General features: G+C 38.2%; 1 protein-coding gene across 1 annotated transcript in view; it reads left to right on the top strand.

Moving 5' to 3' along the window:
* The window catches only part of CFAP299 (cilia and flagella associated protein 299), a 614241-nt gene that overhangs the window by 520376 nt on the left and 74252 nt on the right, over window positions 1-19613 (top strand). The window contains exon 4 of the mRNA XM_044224675.1: window positions 5188-5330. Coding sequence (XP_044080610.1) covers window positions 5188-5330 — 143 coding nt within the window. The remainder of the gene's footprint in view (window positions 1-5187; window positions 5331-19613) is intronic.

The following is a 19613-nucleotide window of genomic DNA, read 5'->3' as shown; positions in this document are numbered from 1 at the left end:
TCTATTGAAAATAAAAGAAATTACAGATACAGTGATCACTAGGCTTTCCCCATTGAAAAAGAAAGAGCATTTGCATGTTGCATACAGATTGGGTGCACAGGCAGAAGGCCAGGCTCTGACAGCACCTGCCTAGGAGCTGAGCCATTTCATGCGAGACAAGAGGTGATTTCATTGCTCTCCAGAGCTGAAGGAGAACTGGGAGGAGGGAAAGGCTACAAGAAGGCTTAGCTAACTAAACGCTTAGGTCCAATGAAGCTTGCCTGGTTTTGTTCTGTTTGTTCCTTTGTTTGTTTTGGAGGTATTCAGTTTGGTTTTGTAGAAACTTGCTAGATTTTGCAGGAACCTACTTAGGAGCATGGGACTTAAGAATATATAGAGGAGTTAAGAACTTGAACAACCCACCCAAGGACAAACAGTGAACTTTATACTCAGTTTGTCCTGACTTGAAGATGTCTAGCTTCAGAAAACCCCTAGATTCACAAAAATCACAGAGCATTCACTTAACTCTCACAAGGCTAGAGAAGTGAGATTTAAAGTAATGTACTCAAATTCCCATAGACAATGGGCTTTAAACTCACATGGGAAAGCTGTATATAATAATGTAAAATAGTGAGATTATAGAGAGATATATACACATATACATATAATTTTACACCATTATTCATTTTACCCACAAGACACTGAAGAGTAAAGATGTTTAGGTACTTGGTTAAGTAAAAACCAAGCACTCACCCTTGTGTTTTTAATTCTTTACAATGTATATTAACTTTATAATAATTATGGAGTTTATGGTTTGATCTAGGACTTAATGAGAGAGATAAATTTACCATAGTGATGATGACTTGTCTATTTATCCTTAAACAGTTCTATCGATTTTTGCTTTCCACATTTTGAGGCTATTTTTTTCAAAGGTTAATTCAAAGTTATAATAGCTCTATCTTTCTCTGAATTGAATATTTTATCATTATCTAGTGACTCTCCATCTCTAGGAATGCTTTTTGCCTTCAAGTTCATTTGTCTCATACCAATATGCTGAAACCAGCTTTTTAGACAGACATTTTCTTATGCATGTTCTTTGATCAGTTACCTTTCAGCCTTAAGTTTTATATCCTTTGTTTTTATCCACTCTAAGAATCTTTGTTTTTTAACTTAAACACTTGGCCATTCACACTGACTGTAATTCCTTAATTATTTTCATTTATTACCATGTGTATTAGTTCTTTAGGGCTGCCATAACAAAATACCACATACTGGGTGGCTTATGCAACAGAGATTATTTTCTCACAGTTATCAAATCCAGGAGTAAAAGGTAGATCAAGATGTTGATGTCGGCAGGGTTGGTTCTTCTGAAAACTTCCTCCTTGGTGTGCAGGTACCCATTTCTCACTGTGTCTTCACGTGGTCTTTCCACGTGTACAAACCCCTGGTGTCTCTCTGTGTCCAAATACTCTCTCCTCATAAAGTCAGATTGGATTAGTGACTAATGGGCTCTTTTAGCTTAATAACTTCTTTGAAAGCCCTATGTCCAAACATATTCTCTGATATACTGAGGGCTTCAACATGGGAATTTTGAGGGAACACAGTTCAGCCCATAATGCTATCATTCCATCATATATTTTTCTATATATTTACTATATTCTTGGAATTTCATTCTATTCTTTATCTCTGACCTTTCAGTTAGAGTCACTTTTTTTGCCTGAAATACAGTTGACTGTTCAACAATATAAGGGTTAAAGGTGCCAACCCCACTACAGAGTCAAAAATCTGCATATAACTTTTTACTCCTCAAAAGCTTAACTACTAATAACCTGCTGTCGACTGCAAACCTTACTGATGACATAAAGGGTCAATTAACACGTATTTTACATGTTGTGTGTATACATACTGTATTCTTACAATAAAGGAAGCTAGAGAAAAGAAAACAGGAAAATCATAAGAAAGAGAAAATACATTTATGGTGCTGTACTGTATTTTTTTATAAAACCTGTCCATATATAAGTGGAGACATATAGTTCAAACCCATGTTTTTCAAGAGGCAACTATACATCCTCCAGGATTTCTTTGAGTTAAGAGTCTTTTGTCAACCAAGGCTCTCATTTTTTGGTTTGCCCACTCAAAAGATATTTTCTCTCGGTTTATAATTCTGGAATCATTCTTCTTTTCTATGGACACATTAAAGATTGTTTTTATCCTTTTCTCATTTTTCTGTCCTATGTTGAGGCAATAGTCCTAGTCTCTCTACCTGAAAGGCTGGATTTTGTCTCCTGTCACCTCCAACTCCCAAGATCATGAAACCCTTTCTAAGATTCCTTGCAGTTGGGCACATGCCTGCAGGACAAAGATGGTTCTAGGACTCTGCTTTCCTTTCTGGGAATCTATTTCCACTTAGTTTTTAGACTCTAAGTATTCCTCATTTTTGACAGTGCATCAATGCATGTTACAAGTTGCTTTTTAGATTTTATCCAGAATTTATTTTTGCTTTCATCAGGAAGGTCAGTTACAATATTTGGTATGCTATTCTACTGAAAAAATAAGACTGATTCATTTCATTTAAAGATAGAGGCAGACAGAGGAGGGTGTTTTTTGTTGTTGTTTCTTTTTCTGTTAATGGAGTTCCGTTTAGGGGTGCCTGTGTGGCTGAGTTGGTTAAGTGTCTGACTCTTGGTTTCGACTCAGGTTATGATCTCAGGGTCATGATATCAAGGCCTGTGCTGGCTCTGCACTCAGCTCAGGGTCTGCTTAAGATTCTTCCCCCACTTCCCCCCTCACTGTTCCTCCCCCCATGCTCTCTCTTCTCTAAAAAGTAAATCAATCAATCAATCAATCAAATCTTTAATAATAGAGTTCCATTTTAAAAGTAGATGACTTATTTGGGACATTTTTCCCTCTATGTGCCTGTAAGATTTGCCTCAACATTAGGAGCAGCCTTGGTGGGGTAAAGATTTCAAGGGCCTTAAGGACTTTGCATGAAACATTGATAGTTCTAGTATGTAGCCTTGATTAAGCAGAGATAGCAATCGTAGGTATGGATTTAGAAGTGTAAGAGTCTTAAGACATCTCTGAGTTACTGTCCATTTAGAGTTTTGCTGTAAAAGCTAGACACCATGGACTGAAAGCCATGGCTGAAAACCGTGGCTGAAAGCATGGACAAATCTGAGGAAGTTTAACTTGGAGCTGTGTGGTGGAGAGGAGAAGGCGCAGGACCGAACCTACGTGAGACTGAGCACAGGAACGACAATGCGGGCTCCTTGAGCCGCCTCTGTGGAAAATGGTGCCGATCCATCACTACACTCTCCTTAAGCCAAGAACGTGCCTCAGAATCCTTCTCTGCGTGGCCTCCTCAGCACCAAGTGCCAAACGACCGCAGGAGGCAGGAAGATGCAATTTAGCAAAATAACGACCAGCGGTACTTCGTGGCTTGTTCTTCTGTTTTTCAGTTGGGACATTGTTAGCAACATGTTTTCTCAGGTGCAGCGAGAAAAAGGATTCTTTCAGTTTTCTCGGTTTACCCTTTCGGAAGCTCTGTGAAGGTGACCCACGTGAGTGCTTCCTGTAACTGACCACACAGAGACCCAACGAGGAACCGTCCAGCGATGGGCAGAGAGGAAAAGGAAGACTTGTTTACAGTTTCTTCCAAATGTGGAACGTTGCCATGAGATTCTGCAATTTGAACTAGACCTGGAAATAAAGTCATTAAGAACTTTTCTAGCTAAATAGGTTTTTTTGTTTGTTTTCTTGCTTGGTTTTGTTTTTCTCTTGGAAGTTGAGATCAGTATGTGTCAGCTTGATAGAGAAAGGACTGCCATGCTTCCATCTGCTCGAGCTGACTTCCACGTTCGCTCGGTGTCCGCTCCTCCCTCACCTGACAGGCTCCTGGTCTAGGTCTTCACATGCCTCACTTTTTCTCATCCTTCAAGTTTCAAGTCTTGGTTTAAACTGACCTCCTCAAAGTCTTTTCTGATGACCAAAAGTAGACTTCGCCACCAACAATTCATTCTCTTGTCAACCATGTTCTTTATTTTTTTTTAATTTTTTATTTCAATTCAGTTAGCCAACATATGTAGTACATCGTTAGTTTCAGACGTAGTGTTCAATCATTTATCAGTCCCATACAGCACCGAGTGCTCATCAAATCATGTGCTTTCCTTAATGCCCATCGTCCAGTTCCCCATCCCCCAGCAACTCTCAGTTTGTCTCCTATAGTTAAGAATCTCTCATGGTTGCCATGTGGAATTGAGCTACTCTGAGTTTTCTGGACAAAAAAAGAAAAAAAAAAAAAAAAGAGTCTCTCATGGTTTTTCTCCCTCTCTGATGACTTCATTCTCTAATCTACCATGTTCTTTATTTGCTTTGTGGCATTTATCACTCACTGATAAATGAGTGATTCCTTGTCATGTCTCATCTGTCTCCCCTCACCAGAGCATACATTCTGAGAGGCCAGGGTACTTACTGTCTTTATCCTTGGCACCTTCAACAGGATCTAATATGTAGTAGGTGCACAATGATATTTGTTCAGGAATTAATATGAATGAGAGAAATGTACTTTTTATTTTGACCTATGGGCTTAATTTGGAAGGTGACTTTAATTTTAAAGAGATTTTAGTTTTATTAAGAGACTTTTTGACTCTCACAGTAATGAGAAGGGACAAATTTATATCTTTGTAATGGAAAATACATAGGAATTGAGATAGAAAAATGATGTAGTGATTAAAGAGACAAACACAAGAACTTGGGTTTTAATCTCAATTTTTTGATTACTAACTATGAGACTATTAGTGAGGTACTCAGTCTCTTTGTTCCTTAGTTTTCTTATCTAACGAAATTATGACAATGGGAAGACAATAGGATTCGGCGGAAAGGAAATAAATTAATGTTCTACAAACACTTAAAATGTCTGCCTTTTGGAAGACCTGTAAGTTAATTATTGATATTGTCTTATAAAATTATTATAAATGTACATTATACTCCTGTGAAGTTAACTCTTCATGAATTTCTTCATGTGTCAGGATTAAATAATCATACCTGCTTCATAGGATCATGGTGAGGGTGAAACGTAAAGCACTTAAAATGAGGTCTGGCACATGTAACACTCAAAAACTACAGATTTTATTATCATATGCAATATATTCAAATGACTTTTATTTATTTACTCTTTTCATTCTGTCTTTTTTGTGTGTGTGCTACCAGACTGTGATCTTTATTCGTGACAAAAATCCTCATGGGCAGGAGATATCAGGATACATTGACTATGCCCACAGGCTAAAGATTGAAGATTTTGAAGTCTACTTTAGTGGAAAAAGAAGACTTCTTCCCAAACCCACAGATTTGAGGTAAATTTTGTGTACTTCTCATACCTTCAGTAAGAGAATAAGCTCCTCAGAGGTATGGCAAAATATTCTTATTTTATGCTCTGTATCGTGCCTAGAGTGGAATATACACATATACATTATATACATATATACATATATATATATGGAATGTGGTAAGACTGGCTTGAATAAAAATTTAAAAAATTTAAATGCGCAATGAACACAGATCCACTTTTCCCATCAACAGTCTGAGGAAGAGAAATTTTCAGAGATAAAGTAAGTAAATTCTCAGTGATTTTCCTTTTAAATTAAGGTTGGGGTACCAGGTGGTGGGTATTATAGAGGGCACGGATTGCATGGAGCACTGGGTGTGGTGAAAAAATAATGAATACTGTTATACTGAAAATAAATAGAAAATAAATTTTAAAAAAAAGTAGAGCTTAAAAATGGCTAATCTTATAAGGCTCTTGGATCACTTGGCACTTAGTCTGCTTAGGAGCTTCAAGAACAGTCCACCTGACACGTTTTCCCTCTCTTTTCTTTGGCCACCAACCAAAGTACAAGCCTTTGCCTACCTTTGCCTCATTTACTCTCATTGTTGGCCTATTCTGGAATTCCTTCCCACCCATCATTCTGTTTACCATTCACCCCTCCCCTTCCTCTGGAGACCTTGTCCTATCACATATGATCTGCTCCTTTCTGTCAGTTTGTTCACAGATCAGCCCTTGTATCTCTTTGGGAATAGGTCTTAAGCTAATTTTTTAAATTCTTCTACTTTCCATAGAATCCAGAAGTGGTAGCAGCATTCTACTTGAACTGTTCTCTATATCCAGATTGTTCGACATTTGTAACAACACTCTCCTCCTTTGACATTCCTGCTGTCTTTTATCCATCAGTATTGCTATTTTCTTTTCTTTTTTTTATTTATTTACTTAACAGAGATCACAAGTAGGCAGAGAGACTGGGGAAGAGAGAGGGAAGCAGGCTTTCTGCTGAGCAGAGAGCCCGATGTGGGGCTCGATCCCAGGGCCCTGAGATCATGACCTGAGCCGAAGGCAGAGGCTTTAACCCACTGAGCCACCGAGGCGCCCCCCCTTATTGCTATTTTCTAGACTTCTTAACCCATCACCTACCCCTTTTCTGATCCCACCTAGATGTATGGCATGTCATTTAATTTCCCTCTGTAATAATCTGTTTTTGTGCTTTTGCTAACTTCAAGGGTAGATTGATAAGAACTTTGTTTTCTGTACCTGTAATTGAATTCCTGGGTTCTTGTAGAGGTAATTTTAGGAAATTTCACTAAGGTGTGGATATCCAAAAATATTCTAAATTTTCACTGGTCTCTCAAGATCTTTGTTGTCAACCGCTGACACTGCCTCCTCTCGCTGTATGGTTTGCCTCACATTGCACAGATTACACTGAGTCTAAACATAGAAACTACCGAATGATCTCTTTTTTCCAGTGATGTTTCTAAAACAACATAGTTCTGACCTTAGGTGGCTGCACCTTCTTCTTTTAGAAATAGATTTATTTCTTGAAAAAAAAATAATACTTCAGTCTTACCAAGTGAAATATTTCTTTTATACATACACCTACTCTGACAAATTTTTTACAGATTTAGAGAAAAAAATAATTACTTGTTCTGTTCAGAGCTAATTTATCCAACTTGTTTTTGATGCCTTCCATCCTTCTTTCTGCTGAAACTATATTTCATGTGTTCCCCCTGTTTTTTAGAAATTCTCAAATTCACTCTCTTGACTGATTCCTTTATCTCACCTCTAAACATGCTGAAGCCATTTCTATTTAAAAAAAGAAGTCATTTCTATTTTAAAAGATTATTTATATTAAAAATCCCCTTTTGCAGTCCAACTATTGAACTGCCTTTTTTTTTGGTTTTCAGCTAATCTCCTCAAAACAGCATGTGTTCCAATTCTCACTGCTCACATAGGCGCTAACCCATGGTAATTAGTTCTGTGCCACTATTATGCAAATGGATGACTCCTGGAACAGCACCAGTGACTGCCAACTCGGAAAACCCATGTATTATTTCCAGCTCTTGTCTTCCTTAACTTCTCTACAGTATTTGATTAGTGTTGATTAATCATTATGCTGAGTAATTCTTTCTTTTCAAAACTATTCAAATGCCCTTTTTATTTTCAGAATCCCTCACTAAGTTCTTCCCTTGTTTATTTTGTACACGCTATAATTCGTCAGAGTTCGTCCTTTGATTTCGTTTCTTACCATCTCCATTTTCCTGGGTGATTTGATCCCTTTCCTAGAGGGGAGCTGTTCTTATTTCATATGCAGTTATCCCACTGCTTACGTCAGAGGACTTTCTGTGTATTCCGTTAGCAACTAAAACTTATTTTCAAAATTAAACTCATCTTAATCTCTGTGGTTTGCTGTTGCTTCTGTATCCTCCATCTTGGCGAGTGGCACGACCTTCGCAACCCAAGGCAAAATCCAGATGTTGTTCTCGACCTCTTCCTCTCCACCACCACTTCATAACCAATAATTTACTAAAAAGGCCAGATTCTATAACCTTAACATCTTTGCTTATATTAAAGCAAATGTTAGATGTGTCATTTCACCTATATGAATGTTCATATTACTATTTCAGTATGAATCTTTATCTGATAACATTTTAACAGAAAATACCTAACAAATAATTCCTTAATATTCTCTAATACCCAGTTAGTCCTTTTTCATATTTTATTGTCTTAAAGTTATCTTTTCATAGTTGATTTGACCACATCAAAATCCAAATAATACTTTGTTTTTTTATTCCATCTTTTGTAATTCTTTTACTATATAACAGTTCCTTCCTTATTTTTTTATACTGTCGATTTGTCAGAGAAACTATGTCATTCATCCCAAGAAATGTCTCATAACCTACATGTGACTGATCACTTCATGCTGTCGTTTCACATCTTTCTATTTCCTGTCAACTGGCCTGATAAGATCCAGTCTCAATTTTTTTTCAGCTAACCTCTTTTAATCCTGAAGCTCAAGGTGAGCTCTTGATCAGTGGGTTCAGCTGGTGTCAGTCTGATCACTCCACCAGAAAGTTCCCCATTGGTTCATGTAAATGCTTTTAGAATACAATAACAAAAGCTACCTAAATGTATTTACAGAAGGTTATACAATGGTAATTCTCTAAATCTAGCATTCATTCTGCATTATTTAGCCAGAATTCTTCCATAGAGAATAACTTTTTCTCATTACTTAGTTGGTTACCCTAAAATAGAATTCAGTGCATGCAGAAATACAAAATAAATAATTGATTATTTCCTTAAATTCCTTAAATTCTGCTTTCTGCAAAGCCAGAAGCACAATAGAGTACACAGGAATGCCAAATTGTTTTCGAAGTGGTTCTACCAATTTGTACCCACCAGAAGTACTAGGTAAGTGTTCCAGTTCAGAGACATTTTCCCCACTGTACTGAGTTACAAATGATCTCTCATTTTGGCTTTTAACTTTCATTTCTGTAATCACTTATCAGATTGAGCGTCTTTCATTGGTTGATCAAATTTCCTTTATGTGAATTATCTATTAAGACTTTTTCTCATCCTTTTTATTGGTTATTTATTTCTCCTTTTCTTATACATTGTGAATTTTTTTTTTAATCTTTTGGACATTGGTCAATCATTTGCCATTTGTATATATTGAAAAATACCGTCTTCTGTGTGCAATTCTCCTTTTACCTCCTTTACATTGACTTTTGATGGAAGTCAGCAGTTTTGATAGATTAATACATTTTAGTAACCTTTTCATCTGAGGTTTGCATTTTTTTGTGTTTTGTTTAATCAAACTCTACATTTATGCAGGGCATAAAAATATTGTTCTATAGAGTGTAGTTTTGCTTTTTATTTTATATCTTCAGTGTATCCAGATTTAATGTTATATATGATGATTGATTGGGTAAGGGTCCACTTTTTTTTTGTTTTGTTTTGTTTTGTTTTTTGTTTTGTTTTGTTTTGTTCCCAATTTATTTATTTTCAGAAAAACAGTATTCATTATTTTTGCACCACACCCAGTGCTCCATGCAATCCATGCCCTTTCCAGTACCCACCGACCTCCCACGCCCCCCGCCACTTCAAACCCCTCAGATTGTTTTTCAGAATCCATAGTCTCTCATGGTTCATCTCCCCTTCCAATTTACCCAAAAGCACATACCCTCCCCAATGTCCATAACCCTACCCCCCTTCTCCCAACCCCCCTCCCCCCAGCAACCCACAGTTTGTTTCGTGAGATTAAGAGTCACTTATGGTTTGTCTTCCTCCCTATCCCATCTTGTTTCATGGATTCTTCTCCTACCCACTTAAGCCCCCATGTTGCATCACCACTTCTTCATATCAGGGAGCCAAACTATGGAAAGAACCTAGATGTCCACTTTTTTTTTTTTTTAAAGATTTTACTTATTTATTTGACAGAGAGAGATTACAAGTAGACAGAGAGGCAGGCAGAGAGAGGAGGAAGCAAGCTCGTTGCTGAGCAGAGAGCCCGTTGAGGGACTTGAACCCAGGTCCCTGAGATCATACCTGAGCCGAAGGCAGCGGCTTAACCCACTGAGCCACCCAGGCGCCCCAAGGGTCCACTTTTTATTATTGTTTTCCTAAATGACTAATAATTTGTCCTAGAATACTTACTGAAAAGTCCACTATCTTCTCTCTCACATGTGCAGCACCATTTGTGTCTTAAGTTAGGTTCTGTATGTGTTTATTTCTGGGCTCACTCTTTAGTTTTATTGGTCTTTCCTTGAAATAATAGAATCTTGGTCATTTGGTATATTTTAGTGATAGTTTTTAAAATAAAGACAGTTTTTCTTCAGAAGCATCTAGACTGTGCTTGTCCTTCACTCTAACATATAAATTTTAGAATCAGCTTGTGAAGTTCACACACACACAAAAAGTTGTAATTTTGATTGGAATTTCTTTCAATTTATGGCCAATGTACAAGTAACAGCGTCTTTATGATATTCACTTTTCCATTTATTTATTTAATTTATTTATACTTTTTAAAATTTCTTTTAATAATATTTTATGTTTCCTAATTATTGAGTTTCACCATTTTTTTTCTCATGGATGCCATATTATTTCTGAGGTTTTAAACAAAGTTAGCTCTATTCTGATGATTCTCACTGGATAATTTTTACCACACGAGTTTAATGTAAACCATCTATCAGAATCAAACTTCATATTTTTCACTCAAGAGATTTCACACCAATAAATGACTAAACAGTGTTACCAGGGGGGTAAAAATATCTTTGGTATATGTATTGCCCTACTTAGCTCAATTTAGAACTCGAACAAAGACTTTAAAATTAAAGATTCACTTACCTTTTGATGTGCTATTCTACTCTGTGTAGGAAGAGACGTTAGTTCTGTGATTGGACTCCTGTTTTGTGGGAAAGTAGAAATATTGACAGCTATGGCTATTATGCAACACAACAGAAGAGAGAGCCCTGAAAACTTGATGCCTCGTCATTTCACACTCCCTCTGCCCATGTGTTTAAGATTCAGTACCTTCCTCAGCATATGTGAGTACCTCACAAGTCAATAGGATGTTGCCATGTAGGGAGCTCACATTTTCCCACAACAACTTAGTGAAATAGGTTCAAGACGAATTATTACCATCTGAGAGAGGAGAAGCTAGAGCAAGCCACTTGCTAAAGTTCATGAGAGAGAAACGGGTGAGTGAGAATGAGTTCTTAGGAATCAAAATTCACTGCTCATCTTCAGAACACTATTCTGAGTTTAAAAGCTTTTGTAGCCTGAATATGATTGCACTAAATAGGATCCCTGAGTTATATTCTGCCCCACATTTAGCTGCTTACATATCCATATTTATGTATCCATATCATTTCCACAAAGATCTAAAGTCTGCCTGTAGAGCTCTACCTATCCCTCGAGTAGACTGGTCAGGAGGAAATGAAAAGTTCTCTTTGTGTTTCTCTTTAGAGAATCTATGAAATATTCATACCCTTGACCAAGGAATGCCCCTAAATATTAAAGCCTTGAGATATTATTATCAAATTTCCCTTGCAATCCCATTGTCTGTTTTATTAAAATATTTAACATGCCAAACTTCTGAAGTTGGAATTTAAAGTTGTGTTTATCCTGTGCTTCAGTGTGTTCTCATGAAAGCATCTGGTTCTCAAGTTTAAAAGAAAAAGGTTCTCAAGTTTAAAAGAAAAAGGAGTAAATGACTCAGTTCTTCTGCACAGAGTATAAAAATATTGGCATTTTTAAGGTTATTAATATTGTTCCACATCTAAATTTGGTGACTAATTAGTAAAATATCCATTTAGTCTCTTCAACAGATATTTGCTGAATTTGAAAGAAAAGGAATATTTTGGGTGAAAAAGGATTCTGACCAAGGGAGACTTTCCGCAAACACCAGCTCCTTGATACGCAAAGTGTGGTCCATGGACCATTAGCACCTATAAAGCTGGAGAAGCACACTCTAGAGCTGTGCTGTCTGGCAGAGTAGTCATGAACCACATGTGGCTGCTGAGCACTTTAAATGTGATTAACTCTGAATTAAGCTATTCTAAAAGTATAAAATATATATCTGATTTCCAAGATTTATCATAAAAATATTAACTATCTTATTAATAAGTCTGCATTAATTACATGCTAAAATGATATGTTGGATATGTAGCGTTAAATGAGACATATTATTAAAATTATTCTCACCTTTTCTTTTTTTAATATAAATTTTTTTAATTTATTTATTTTCAGCATAACAGTATCATTATTTTTGCACCACACCCAGTGCTCCATGCAATCCATGCCCTTTCCAGTACCCACCGACCTCCCACCCCCCACCCCTTCAAACCCCTCAGATTGTTTTTCAGAGTCCATAGTCTCTCATGGTTCACCTCCCCTTCCAATTTCCCCCAACTCCCTTCTCCTCTCCATCTCCCCATGTCCTCCATGCTATTTGTTATGCTCCACAAATAAGTGAAACCATATGATAATTGACTCTCTCTGCTTGACTTACTTCACCTCACCTTTTCTTTTAACTTTTCTTTAGTGTGGCTGTTAGAAAATTTACGATGACACATGTGGCTTGTTTATGACTCAGCCCTCTTGATAGGTAGACCTGGTCTACTTGTCCTCACCCCAGAGTTTCAATCCCAACTTGATCTTTAGAACCAGTACTAAGCTTAGATAGTCATGATGTAAGAAACCATAGACCAGAGATCACTAGTTAGTGGTGTCCGGATGCAGACATGTTTTGTTTGGCCTACACGATGTATCTAAAAATTGCATCAGTGCTTGAGAAATAGGAAATGTCACATAAAATATATTGGATTTGCAGATTCTCTTAAAAACTAATAAGGTCTTCCCACACTGAGCCTGCATTCTCTCATTGCAACCGTGACCTAGAATTAAATAGCAGCTGCCTTCTGAGATGGGCTATGTTCTCACCAGATTAACATAGACATAGACTTGACCACTCACACATCTTGGCATCTACACCGTCCCCCTCAAGTCACTCATTTGAGTACCTCCTGGATTCTCCCAAGTATTTGAATCTCTGACTACTAGCCTAAATTACCATCTCAGATGTTAGAAGTTATATTTGCCATTAGCCCAGTCATGCGCTCTGTTGTTCTCCCACTTTGGTGAGTTTAATTTCAGCCCTCAGGCTCTTCCAAACGACTGAGGCAAAGTCTGAGATAACTTTGATACTGATAAAGATTAACTGAGCATTTATGTGGACAAGGCACTGAGCTAAATAATTTATAATTTATATTCACTTTTTCACTTACTTGACTACCTCATGGATTTTTTTTCACATTCTAACATCAAAGAATCTGCATCATAGAGATGTTAATTTGCTTAACCCAAAGTTACACAGAGAGACATTTGCACTCACAACTAGAAATCCAGGACCAAAGAGGGAATCTGTGTAACACCAAATACCATATGTTTTTTTTTATATCAATACATGATTCTACTTTAGGACTCTGTTGTGAAAAGATATCATTTTCCTCTTTGGTCTCGTATTCATACCCTAGTCATTGTCAGGTTGTATATTTCTTTTGCAGATGTGTATCTGTCTTGACAAGACCTAATTTGGGATTGTTTTTCAGAACTTGAAGCAATCCCGCTATCCACAGTTAAGGCTGGGGAATTTCAGCCATCCTGTACCCACCCTTGCCACTTCCTCCTTTCATTGAGCTTGGCAGAAAACACCCCTTTGTACTTAACCAGGCTTATATTTTCAGTCACTATGAGTAAGAATTACAGTGTCCCACAGCTTTGTGTGTGGAAGAGATCTGGGCAGAACTAAAAGTGGCCTTTAATTGTGGCTTCAACCTAAAAGTCTTTAGGGAAAAATTGGCCCTGACTTGTTGAACCTCAGTTATGTCCCAGGATACTTTTAGAATCTATTCATATCCTCTGAACTGTGGTTCACATAATTTTTGTAATATTTACTTGGAATTCTTATACAAATAAATTTAATTTTCCAGTACTTAACTCATTTCAGTTTCTCTTTATCCCAAGCTAAACATTAAGTACTATCTCTCATGGACAACTCAAGGATGGAGAAGAGAGCTCCCCAAAGCTATATTAAGATGAACCTCCTCCTGCCTGTCTATATAGAACCCAAATATACTGAAACTAACTTTTCCTACCAAATTCCTACTGAAATATCTGCCTGCATTGTTTTACGGTAGAATTTTATTCAGACCCTGTTTGTCTCATTTCTTCAAAAAAAAATCAGAATACCAGAACAGTCATCTGGTGGTCTCTTTAATTGTCTACAATGTGCTTCCCTGACAATAAGTGAATAATTAGAGTGAATTATTAGTAATAATAATAAGGGTAAACCTTAAGTGAATAATTAGAGATCTGAGACAATCTCTAGTTCATTGACAACAATTACTATGATTATGACAGGCTGCTTCTTTTACACAGGATTTTTTCCCAACACTTAAAAATTTTGGTAAAATATATAGAACCTAAAATTTACCATTTTAACCATTTTTAAGTGTACTGTTCAGTGGCACTAAATATATTTAAATTGTTGTGCAACACTTCCAGTTAATTATGAAATTATCTTAGTCTTGGAAAGGTCCAAAAAACAGTACAATAAATACCAATATACTACAACTTAGATTAAACCGTCATTCACATTTTTCAAATGTGCTTCAACTGTCTTTAGTATGCTGCTGTGTATATACCATTTTAGAATAGCTTGAAGACTTCATCCTTAAACATTTCACCAAGCATCTCCTAAGAGTAAGAACATCCCCTATATAACATCATGCTATCATACGTAAGAAAATTAGTAATTATTTCCTACTGTCATCTAATATCCAGCTCATATGCAAATTGTCTCAAGTTCTCAAAATGTGTTTTCTGACTGGTTTTGGGAAGCATCATCCGATCAGTGTTCAACAATTGCATAGCTCATGCCTCTCGGCTGCCTTTCACTCCAAGATAGCCCCACACATAGGAGGGCTCCGCGCATCCCAACAAGATGTTTATGTTTTTGTTTTTTCTCTTGGTCATGACATTGACTTTTTAATGAGATAAGGCCAATTGTTTTTTACATTGCCCTGCATTCTGGGTTTTTCTGATTGTTTCCTGTGGTCTCTTTTGACTTGTTTCTCTTGTCCTTGCATTTTCTTTAAACTGGGAGATAAATCACAAGACTTGATTCAATTAAGTGTAAATACTTTTTCACTAAGAATTCTCCACTGGTGAGTAACTACACATTGCAGCATATCAGAAGGCAACTAATGTCAAGTTGTCCCATTATTAGTAATGCTCAGTTTGGACTGGGGTTAAAGAAGAATTGCTAAATATCTCCTCTGAAAAGATTTTCATTCGTTGTCAAGTTTATTATAGTAGCTTAACTAATATCAAATAATATTTATGTGTTTATACAAACTTATTTGTTTGTCTAATTTTCCTGTTCAAAATTTACTTTTTTTCTTTTTTTAATTTATTTTTTATTTTCAGCATAACAGTATTCATTATTTTTGCACCACACCCAGTGCTCCATGCAATCTGTGCCCTCTCTAATACCCACCACCTGGTACCCCGACCTCCCACCCTCCACCCCTTCAAAACCCTCAGATTTTTTTTCAGAGTCCATAGTCTCTCATGGTTCACCTCCCCCTCCAATTTCCCCCAACTCCCTTCTCCTCTCCATCTCCCTATGTCCTCCATGCTATTTGTTATGCTCCACAAGTGAGTGAAACCATATGATAATTGACTCTCTCTGCTTGACTTATTTCACTCAGCATCATCTCTTCCAGTCCCATCCATGTTGCTACAAAAGTTGGGGATTCATCCTTTCTGATGGAGGCATAATACTCCATAGTGTATATGGACCACATCTTCCTTATCCATTCGTCCGTTGAAGGGCATCTTGGTTCTTTCCACAGTTTGGCGACCGTGGCCATTGCTGCTATGAACATTGGGGTACAGATGGCCCTTCTTTTCACGACATCTGTATCTTTGGAGTAAATACCCAGTAGTGCAATGGCAGGAAAGGCTACTAGCAAATTTACCTTCATATCCAGAATTATTTTCATTTAATTTACTAAATTAGAAGAAAAGATGGTATTTGCCATAACAGGATTTAAATGGCATTAAAACTATAGTGTGGAGTTATCAGAGATCATAGGCAACTTCAGGTGTGCAAATAAACTGCACCAAAATTACACTTGCTTACTGTTCAGAACCCAGAACCAGTTTCCTAGAGAAAGGCCCAGGCCATTCTACAAAATACCAACTCCATTATTTTTATTTAAAAAGTAATTTTTTATATGTAACAAAAAGAAACTTGAAGATATCAAATAAATATCTCCACCCCTCTGCACCTTCCCTGTCTCAGCTACGTAATAACAATCTCATTTGGATTAATAGAATAAGTAGTGACTCACCATGATCACCTTCCTTCAGACGTCACATCAGTGGCCATCACGGAGTCAAAAAACTCAGGTAACATGATATCTTGGGGAACACATCTTGCTCTCTGGAGTCATAGGCAAAATCATTTTCTATTCTTAGAATACATATAAGTCAATACATTCCAGGTAGATTCTGTTCAAAAGCCCAACACTTAAAACTTGGCAAATACTAGATATCTACTGATGATTGGAAATCTAAAAATATAAAAATGCTTGAGTGTAAATCTCACAAATGAGAAGAAGATTCATGGCTTGCTTTCGCACAAAAGAGTAGAAGTAACAGAATTGGGACTAGATCCCAGGTCTCCTAATCCCAAATCCAGATTCTTTTAACATTCCAGCATGCTGTGTATTTATCTAAGTGTACTTATGACTTGTGAGTCTGTATTTTGCTTTACTTCATTTTATTTTAAAAACAGCACTAGCTTAACTAGTGATAATCAAAACCTGGTCCACTTGCTGTAATTAATTTTTATGATCTCACATCCATCTATGCCATTTTCCTTCATCTATGGCTGAGGTAACATGCAGAGAAACTAGAGAGTGAAATCACATGGACTAAATCCAAATTGATCTCCAGCACTTCGGTGGGGGAGTTCTGAAGCCATTCTGGAACTGAATTTAACCTCGAGACTTACTGCTCACTTCCCACCCTGATTCCCCCTGACCCCAGAAATTCTGCTCCCCACATCAGAAAAGTCATCTCAAACTTCAGGGTTGAGATTAGCATTCAGGAAGACAGAATTCTACTTAAACATCTTCTTAGGATTCAAGGCAAGCCAAACCTTCCAGCATTAGATTAAAAACTCCCATCAACTTCCCGGTTTCATGTGTCTACCTACCTCTCTTCATGCTTTCATTACAAAGAACCGCTCACTGGTTCCTAGAACATCATGCTCTTTCATGACCCTCTACTGGATATACCTGGACCCACATTCTCTACCCAGCGAGCCCTTTCTCTTTTTTTTAAGATTTTATTTATTTGTCAGAGAGAGAGGGAGAGCGAGCGAGCACAGGCAGACAAAGAGGCAGGCAGAGGCAGAGGGAGAAGCAGGCTCCCTGCCAAGCAAGGAGCCCGATGTGGGACTCGATCCCAGGATGCTGGGATCATGACCTGAGCTGAAGGCAGCTGCTTAACCAACTGCGCCACCGAGGTGTCCCCAGCGAGCTCTTTCTTAACGACACAGTTCAAGTGTGACCTTTTCCAAATTCTTCCATTCCCGGAACTGAGTTCACCAAGGTGATTCCATATCCTTGTGTCTACCTCTTTTCTTTTATATTAATTACAACATGATTTTGACATGTTTACCGTGAGCTCTTCAGCACAGGAACAATCACGGTGTTGGAGGTTTCAGATACCAAATATCTGTACCTTCTCTCTTCTCGTGGCTGTAACTGCCAAGTAACTAACACAGCAACCCCTCTGGGGAGTCATCCAACAGAGAGTTACAGAGCACCTTTGATGTGCCAAGTTCTAGGACTGGGGATACAATAATCAGAAAATAGTAAATATGTTCCCATAGAGTTTATAGTTGGTGGTAGGAGATAGAAAATAAACCAATGACAAATATGTCTATCCATCTGTATGTATGTATACGTATACGTATATACTATATAGACTTACGCTAAGTAATTAAGTAGAAAATTCAGCATCTATACATCTATATGAAATGTCAGAGCAAGGTACGTGCTGTGGAGGAAAGTGGAGCTGGAAGGGGGACTTCTGGGTGCCTTTTGAAATTAAGGTGGCCATGGAAGACCTCATTGTGCCATAAAGCTGGCACAAGCCCAGGGACCTGAAGGCACTGAGGCCGGAGGGACCAGGCAGGAGGCCGGTGTAGGCCGAGGACGCAAGCTCCTGAGGTGGTCTGTGTGGGGAAGAGCTCAGCTGCAGTGGGGAGGTCATGCAAAGCAGGTTGATGACGAGGTCAGGGAAGAAGCAGGAGCCAATCACACAGGACGTTACAAGTTGTAAGGACTGCATTTTCATGCTGAGTAAAATAGGGAGCCACTGGAGAGTTTTTCACAGTGGATCGATGTGATACGCATTACATTTTTGCCTAACCAGGGGCGCCTGGGTGGCTCAGTCTGTTAAGCGGCTGCTTCTAATTCAGGTCGTGATCTCAGGGTCCTGGGGTCAAGCCCCACATTGCAAGGTTCCCTGCTCAGTGGGGAGTCTGTTCCTCCCTTTCCTTTTGCTTTTCCCACCCTGCTCATGCTTGTTCACTCACTCTCTCTCAAATAAATAAAATCTTATTTTTTTTCCCATACTATTTGCAGAATTGAGAGAAGATAGAAGTAAGGACAGAGGCTGTGGGAGGCAAAGTGTTAGCTTTGTCCATGGTAGTCTGGTAACCCAAGCTCTGAGTTTTCTGATAAAGTTGGTCCAATCTGTGGTTCTTAAACTTGACCGTGCCCCCGAATCACCTGAAGTGCCTATTAAAGCCAGATTTCTGGGCCCTGTTCCCAGCAGCCCTATCTCACTAAGCTGCTACCTTCCAAAGGCAATGCGCCAGCCAGCGAAAAGTCTCCAAGCAGCCCTGTGCTGACTTTCGGACACAAGGACCCTGACCTGGGAATGTATGGCTCAAGGCAGTCAGGTCGCCGCCCTTCAACGCAGACGTTTCCTACAGGGTCCTCTTCCGTGGAGATGTGGACAGTATATTTCTGTTTATAATATAGTTGCATCTATGGTGCCGATCTAAAGCCTGGCACTTGGCAGGGACTTACTAAAAATTTATTCCATGAATATTTGAATGAAATGAGCAATTTTTAATGAAGGAAATCTTCAAACTGATTTTGAAAAAATTCAGGAATGAAGTTTTTACTTAAAATATTTACTGGGGCTCCTGGGCAGCTCAGTCCTGAAGCGTCTGCCTTCAGCTCAGGTCGGGATCCCAGGGTCCTGGGATCAAGCCCTGATCGGGCTCCCTCCTCAGTGGGAAGCCTGCTTCTCCCTCTCCCACTCCCCATGCTTGTGTTCCCTCTCTCACTGTTTTCATAAGTATCCAAGAGTATAGGGTATGATACGTAATGTCTCTGCATTTCCTTCTGGTGTTAGTATAGAAAGGGTTTTCTTTATATTATTGGATTCCCAGTTGGTTCCAGTTTGTTACTTCCTCTGTCAAATAAATAAAAAAAAAATCTTAGAAAAAATTTTTTTACTTATGGTGTGCTTGGGTGGCTCAGTCCGTTAAGCATCTGACTCTTGATTTGGGCTCAGGTCATGATCTCAGGGTGGTGAGGTGGAGCCCTGCATAGGGCTCTGAGCATGGAACCTGCTAAAAATTCACTCTCTCCTTCTTTCCCTCCCCCTTCTCAAATGCGCTCCCTAAATAAATAAACAAACAAACAAATAAAATCTT

This window comes from Neovison vison, chromosome 11, assembly GCF_020171115.1.
Source record: "Neovison vison isolate M4711 chromosome 11, ASM_NN_V1, whole genome shotgun sequence".
Lineage (NCBI taxonomy): Eukaryota > Metazoa > Chordata > Mammalia > Carnivora > Mustelidae > Neogale > Neogale vison.
Note: the sequence above shows the minus strand (reverse complement) of the source record. Positions and strands in the feature narration are given on the sequence as shown.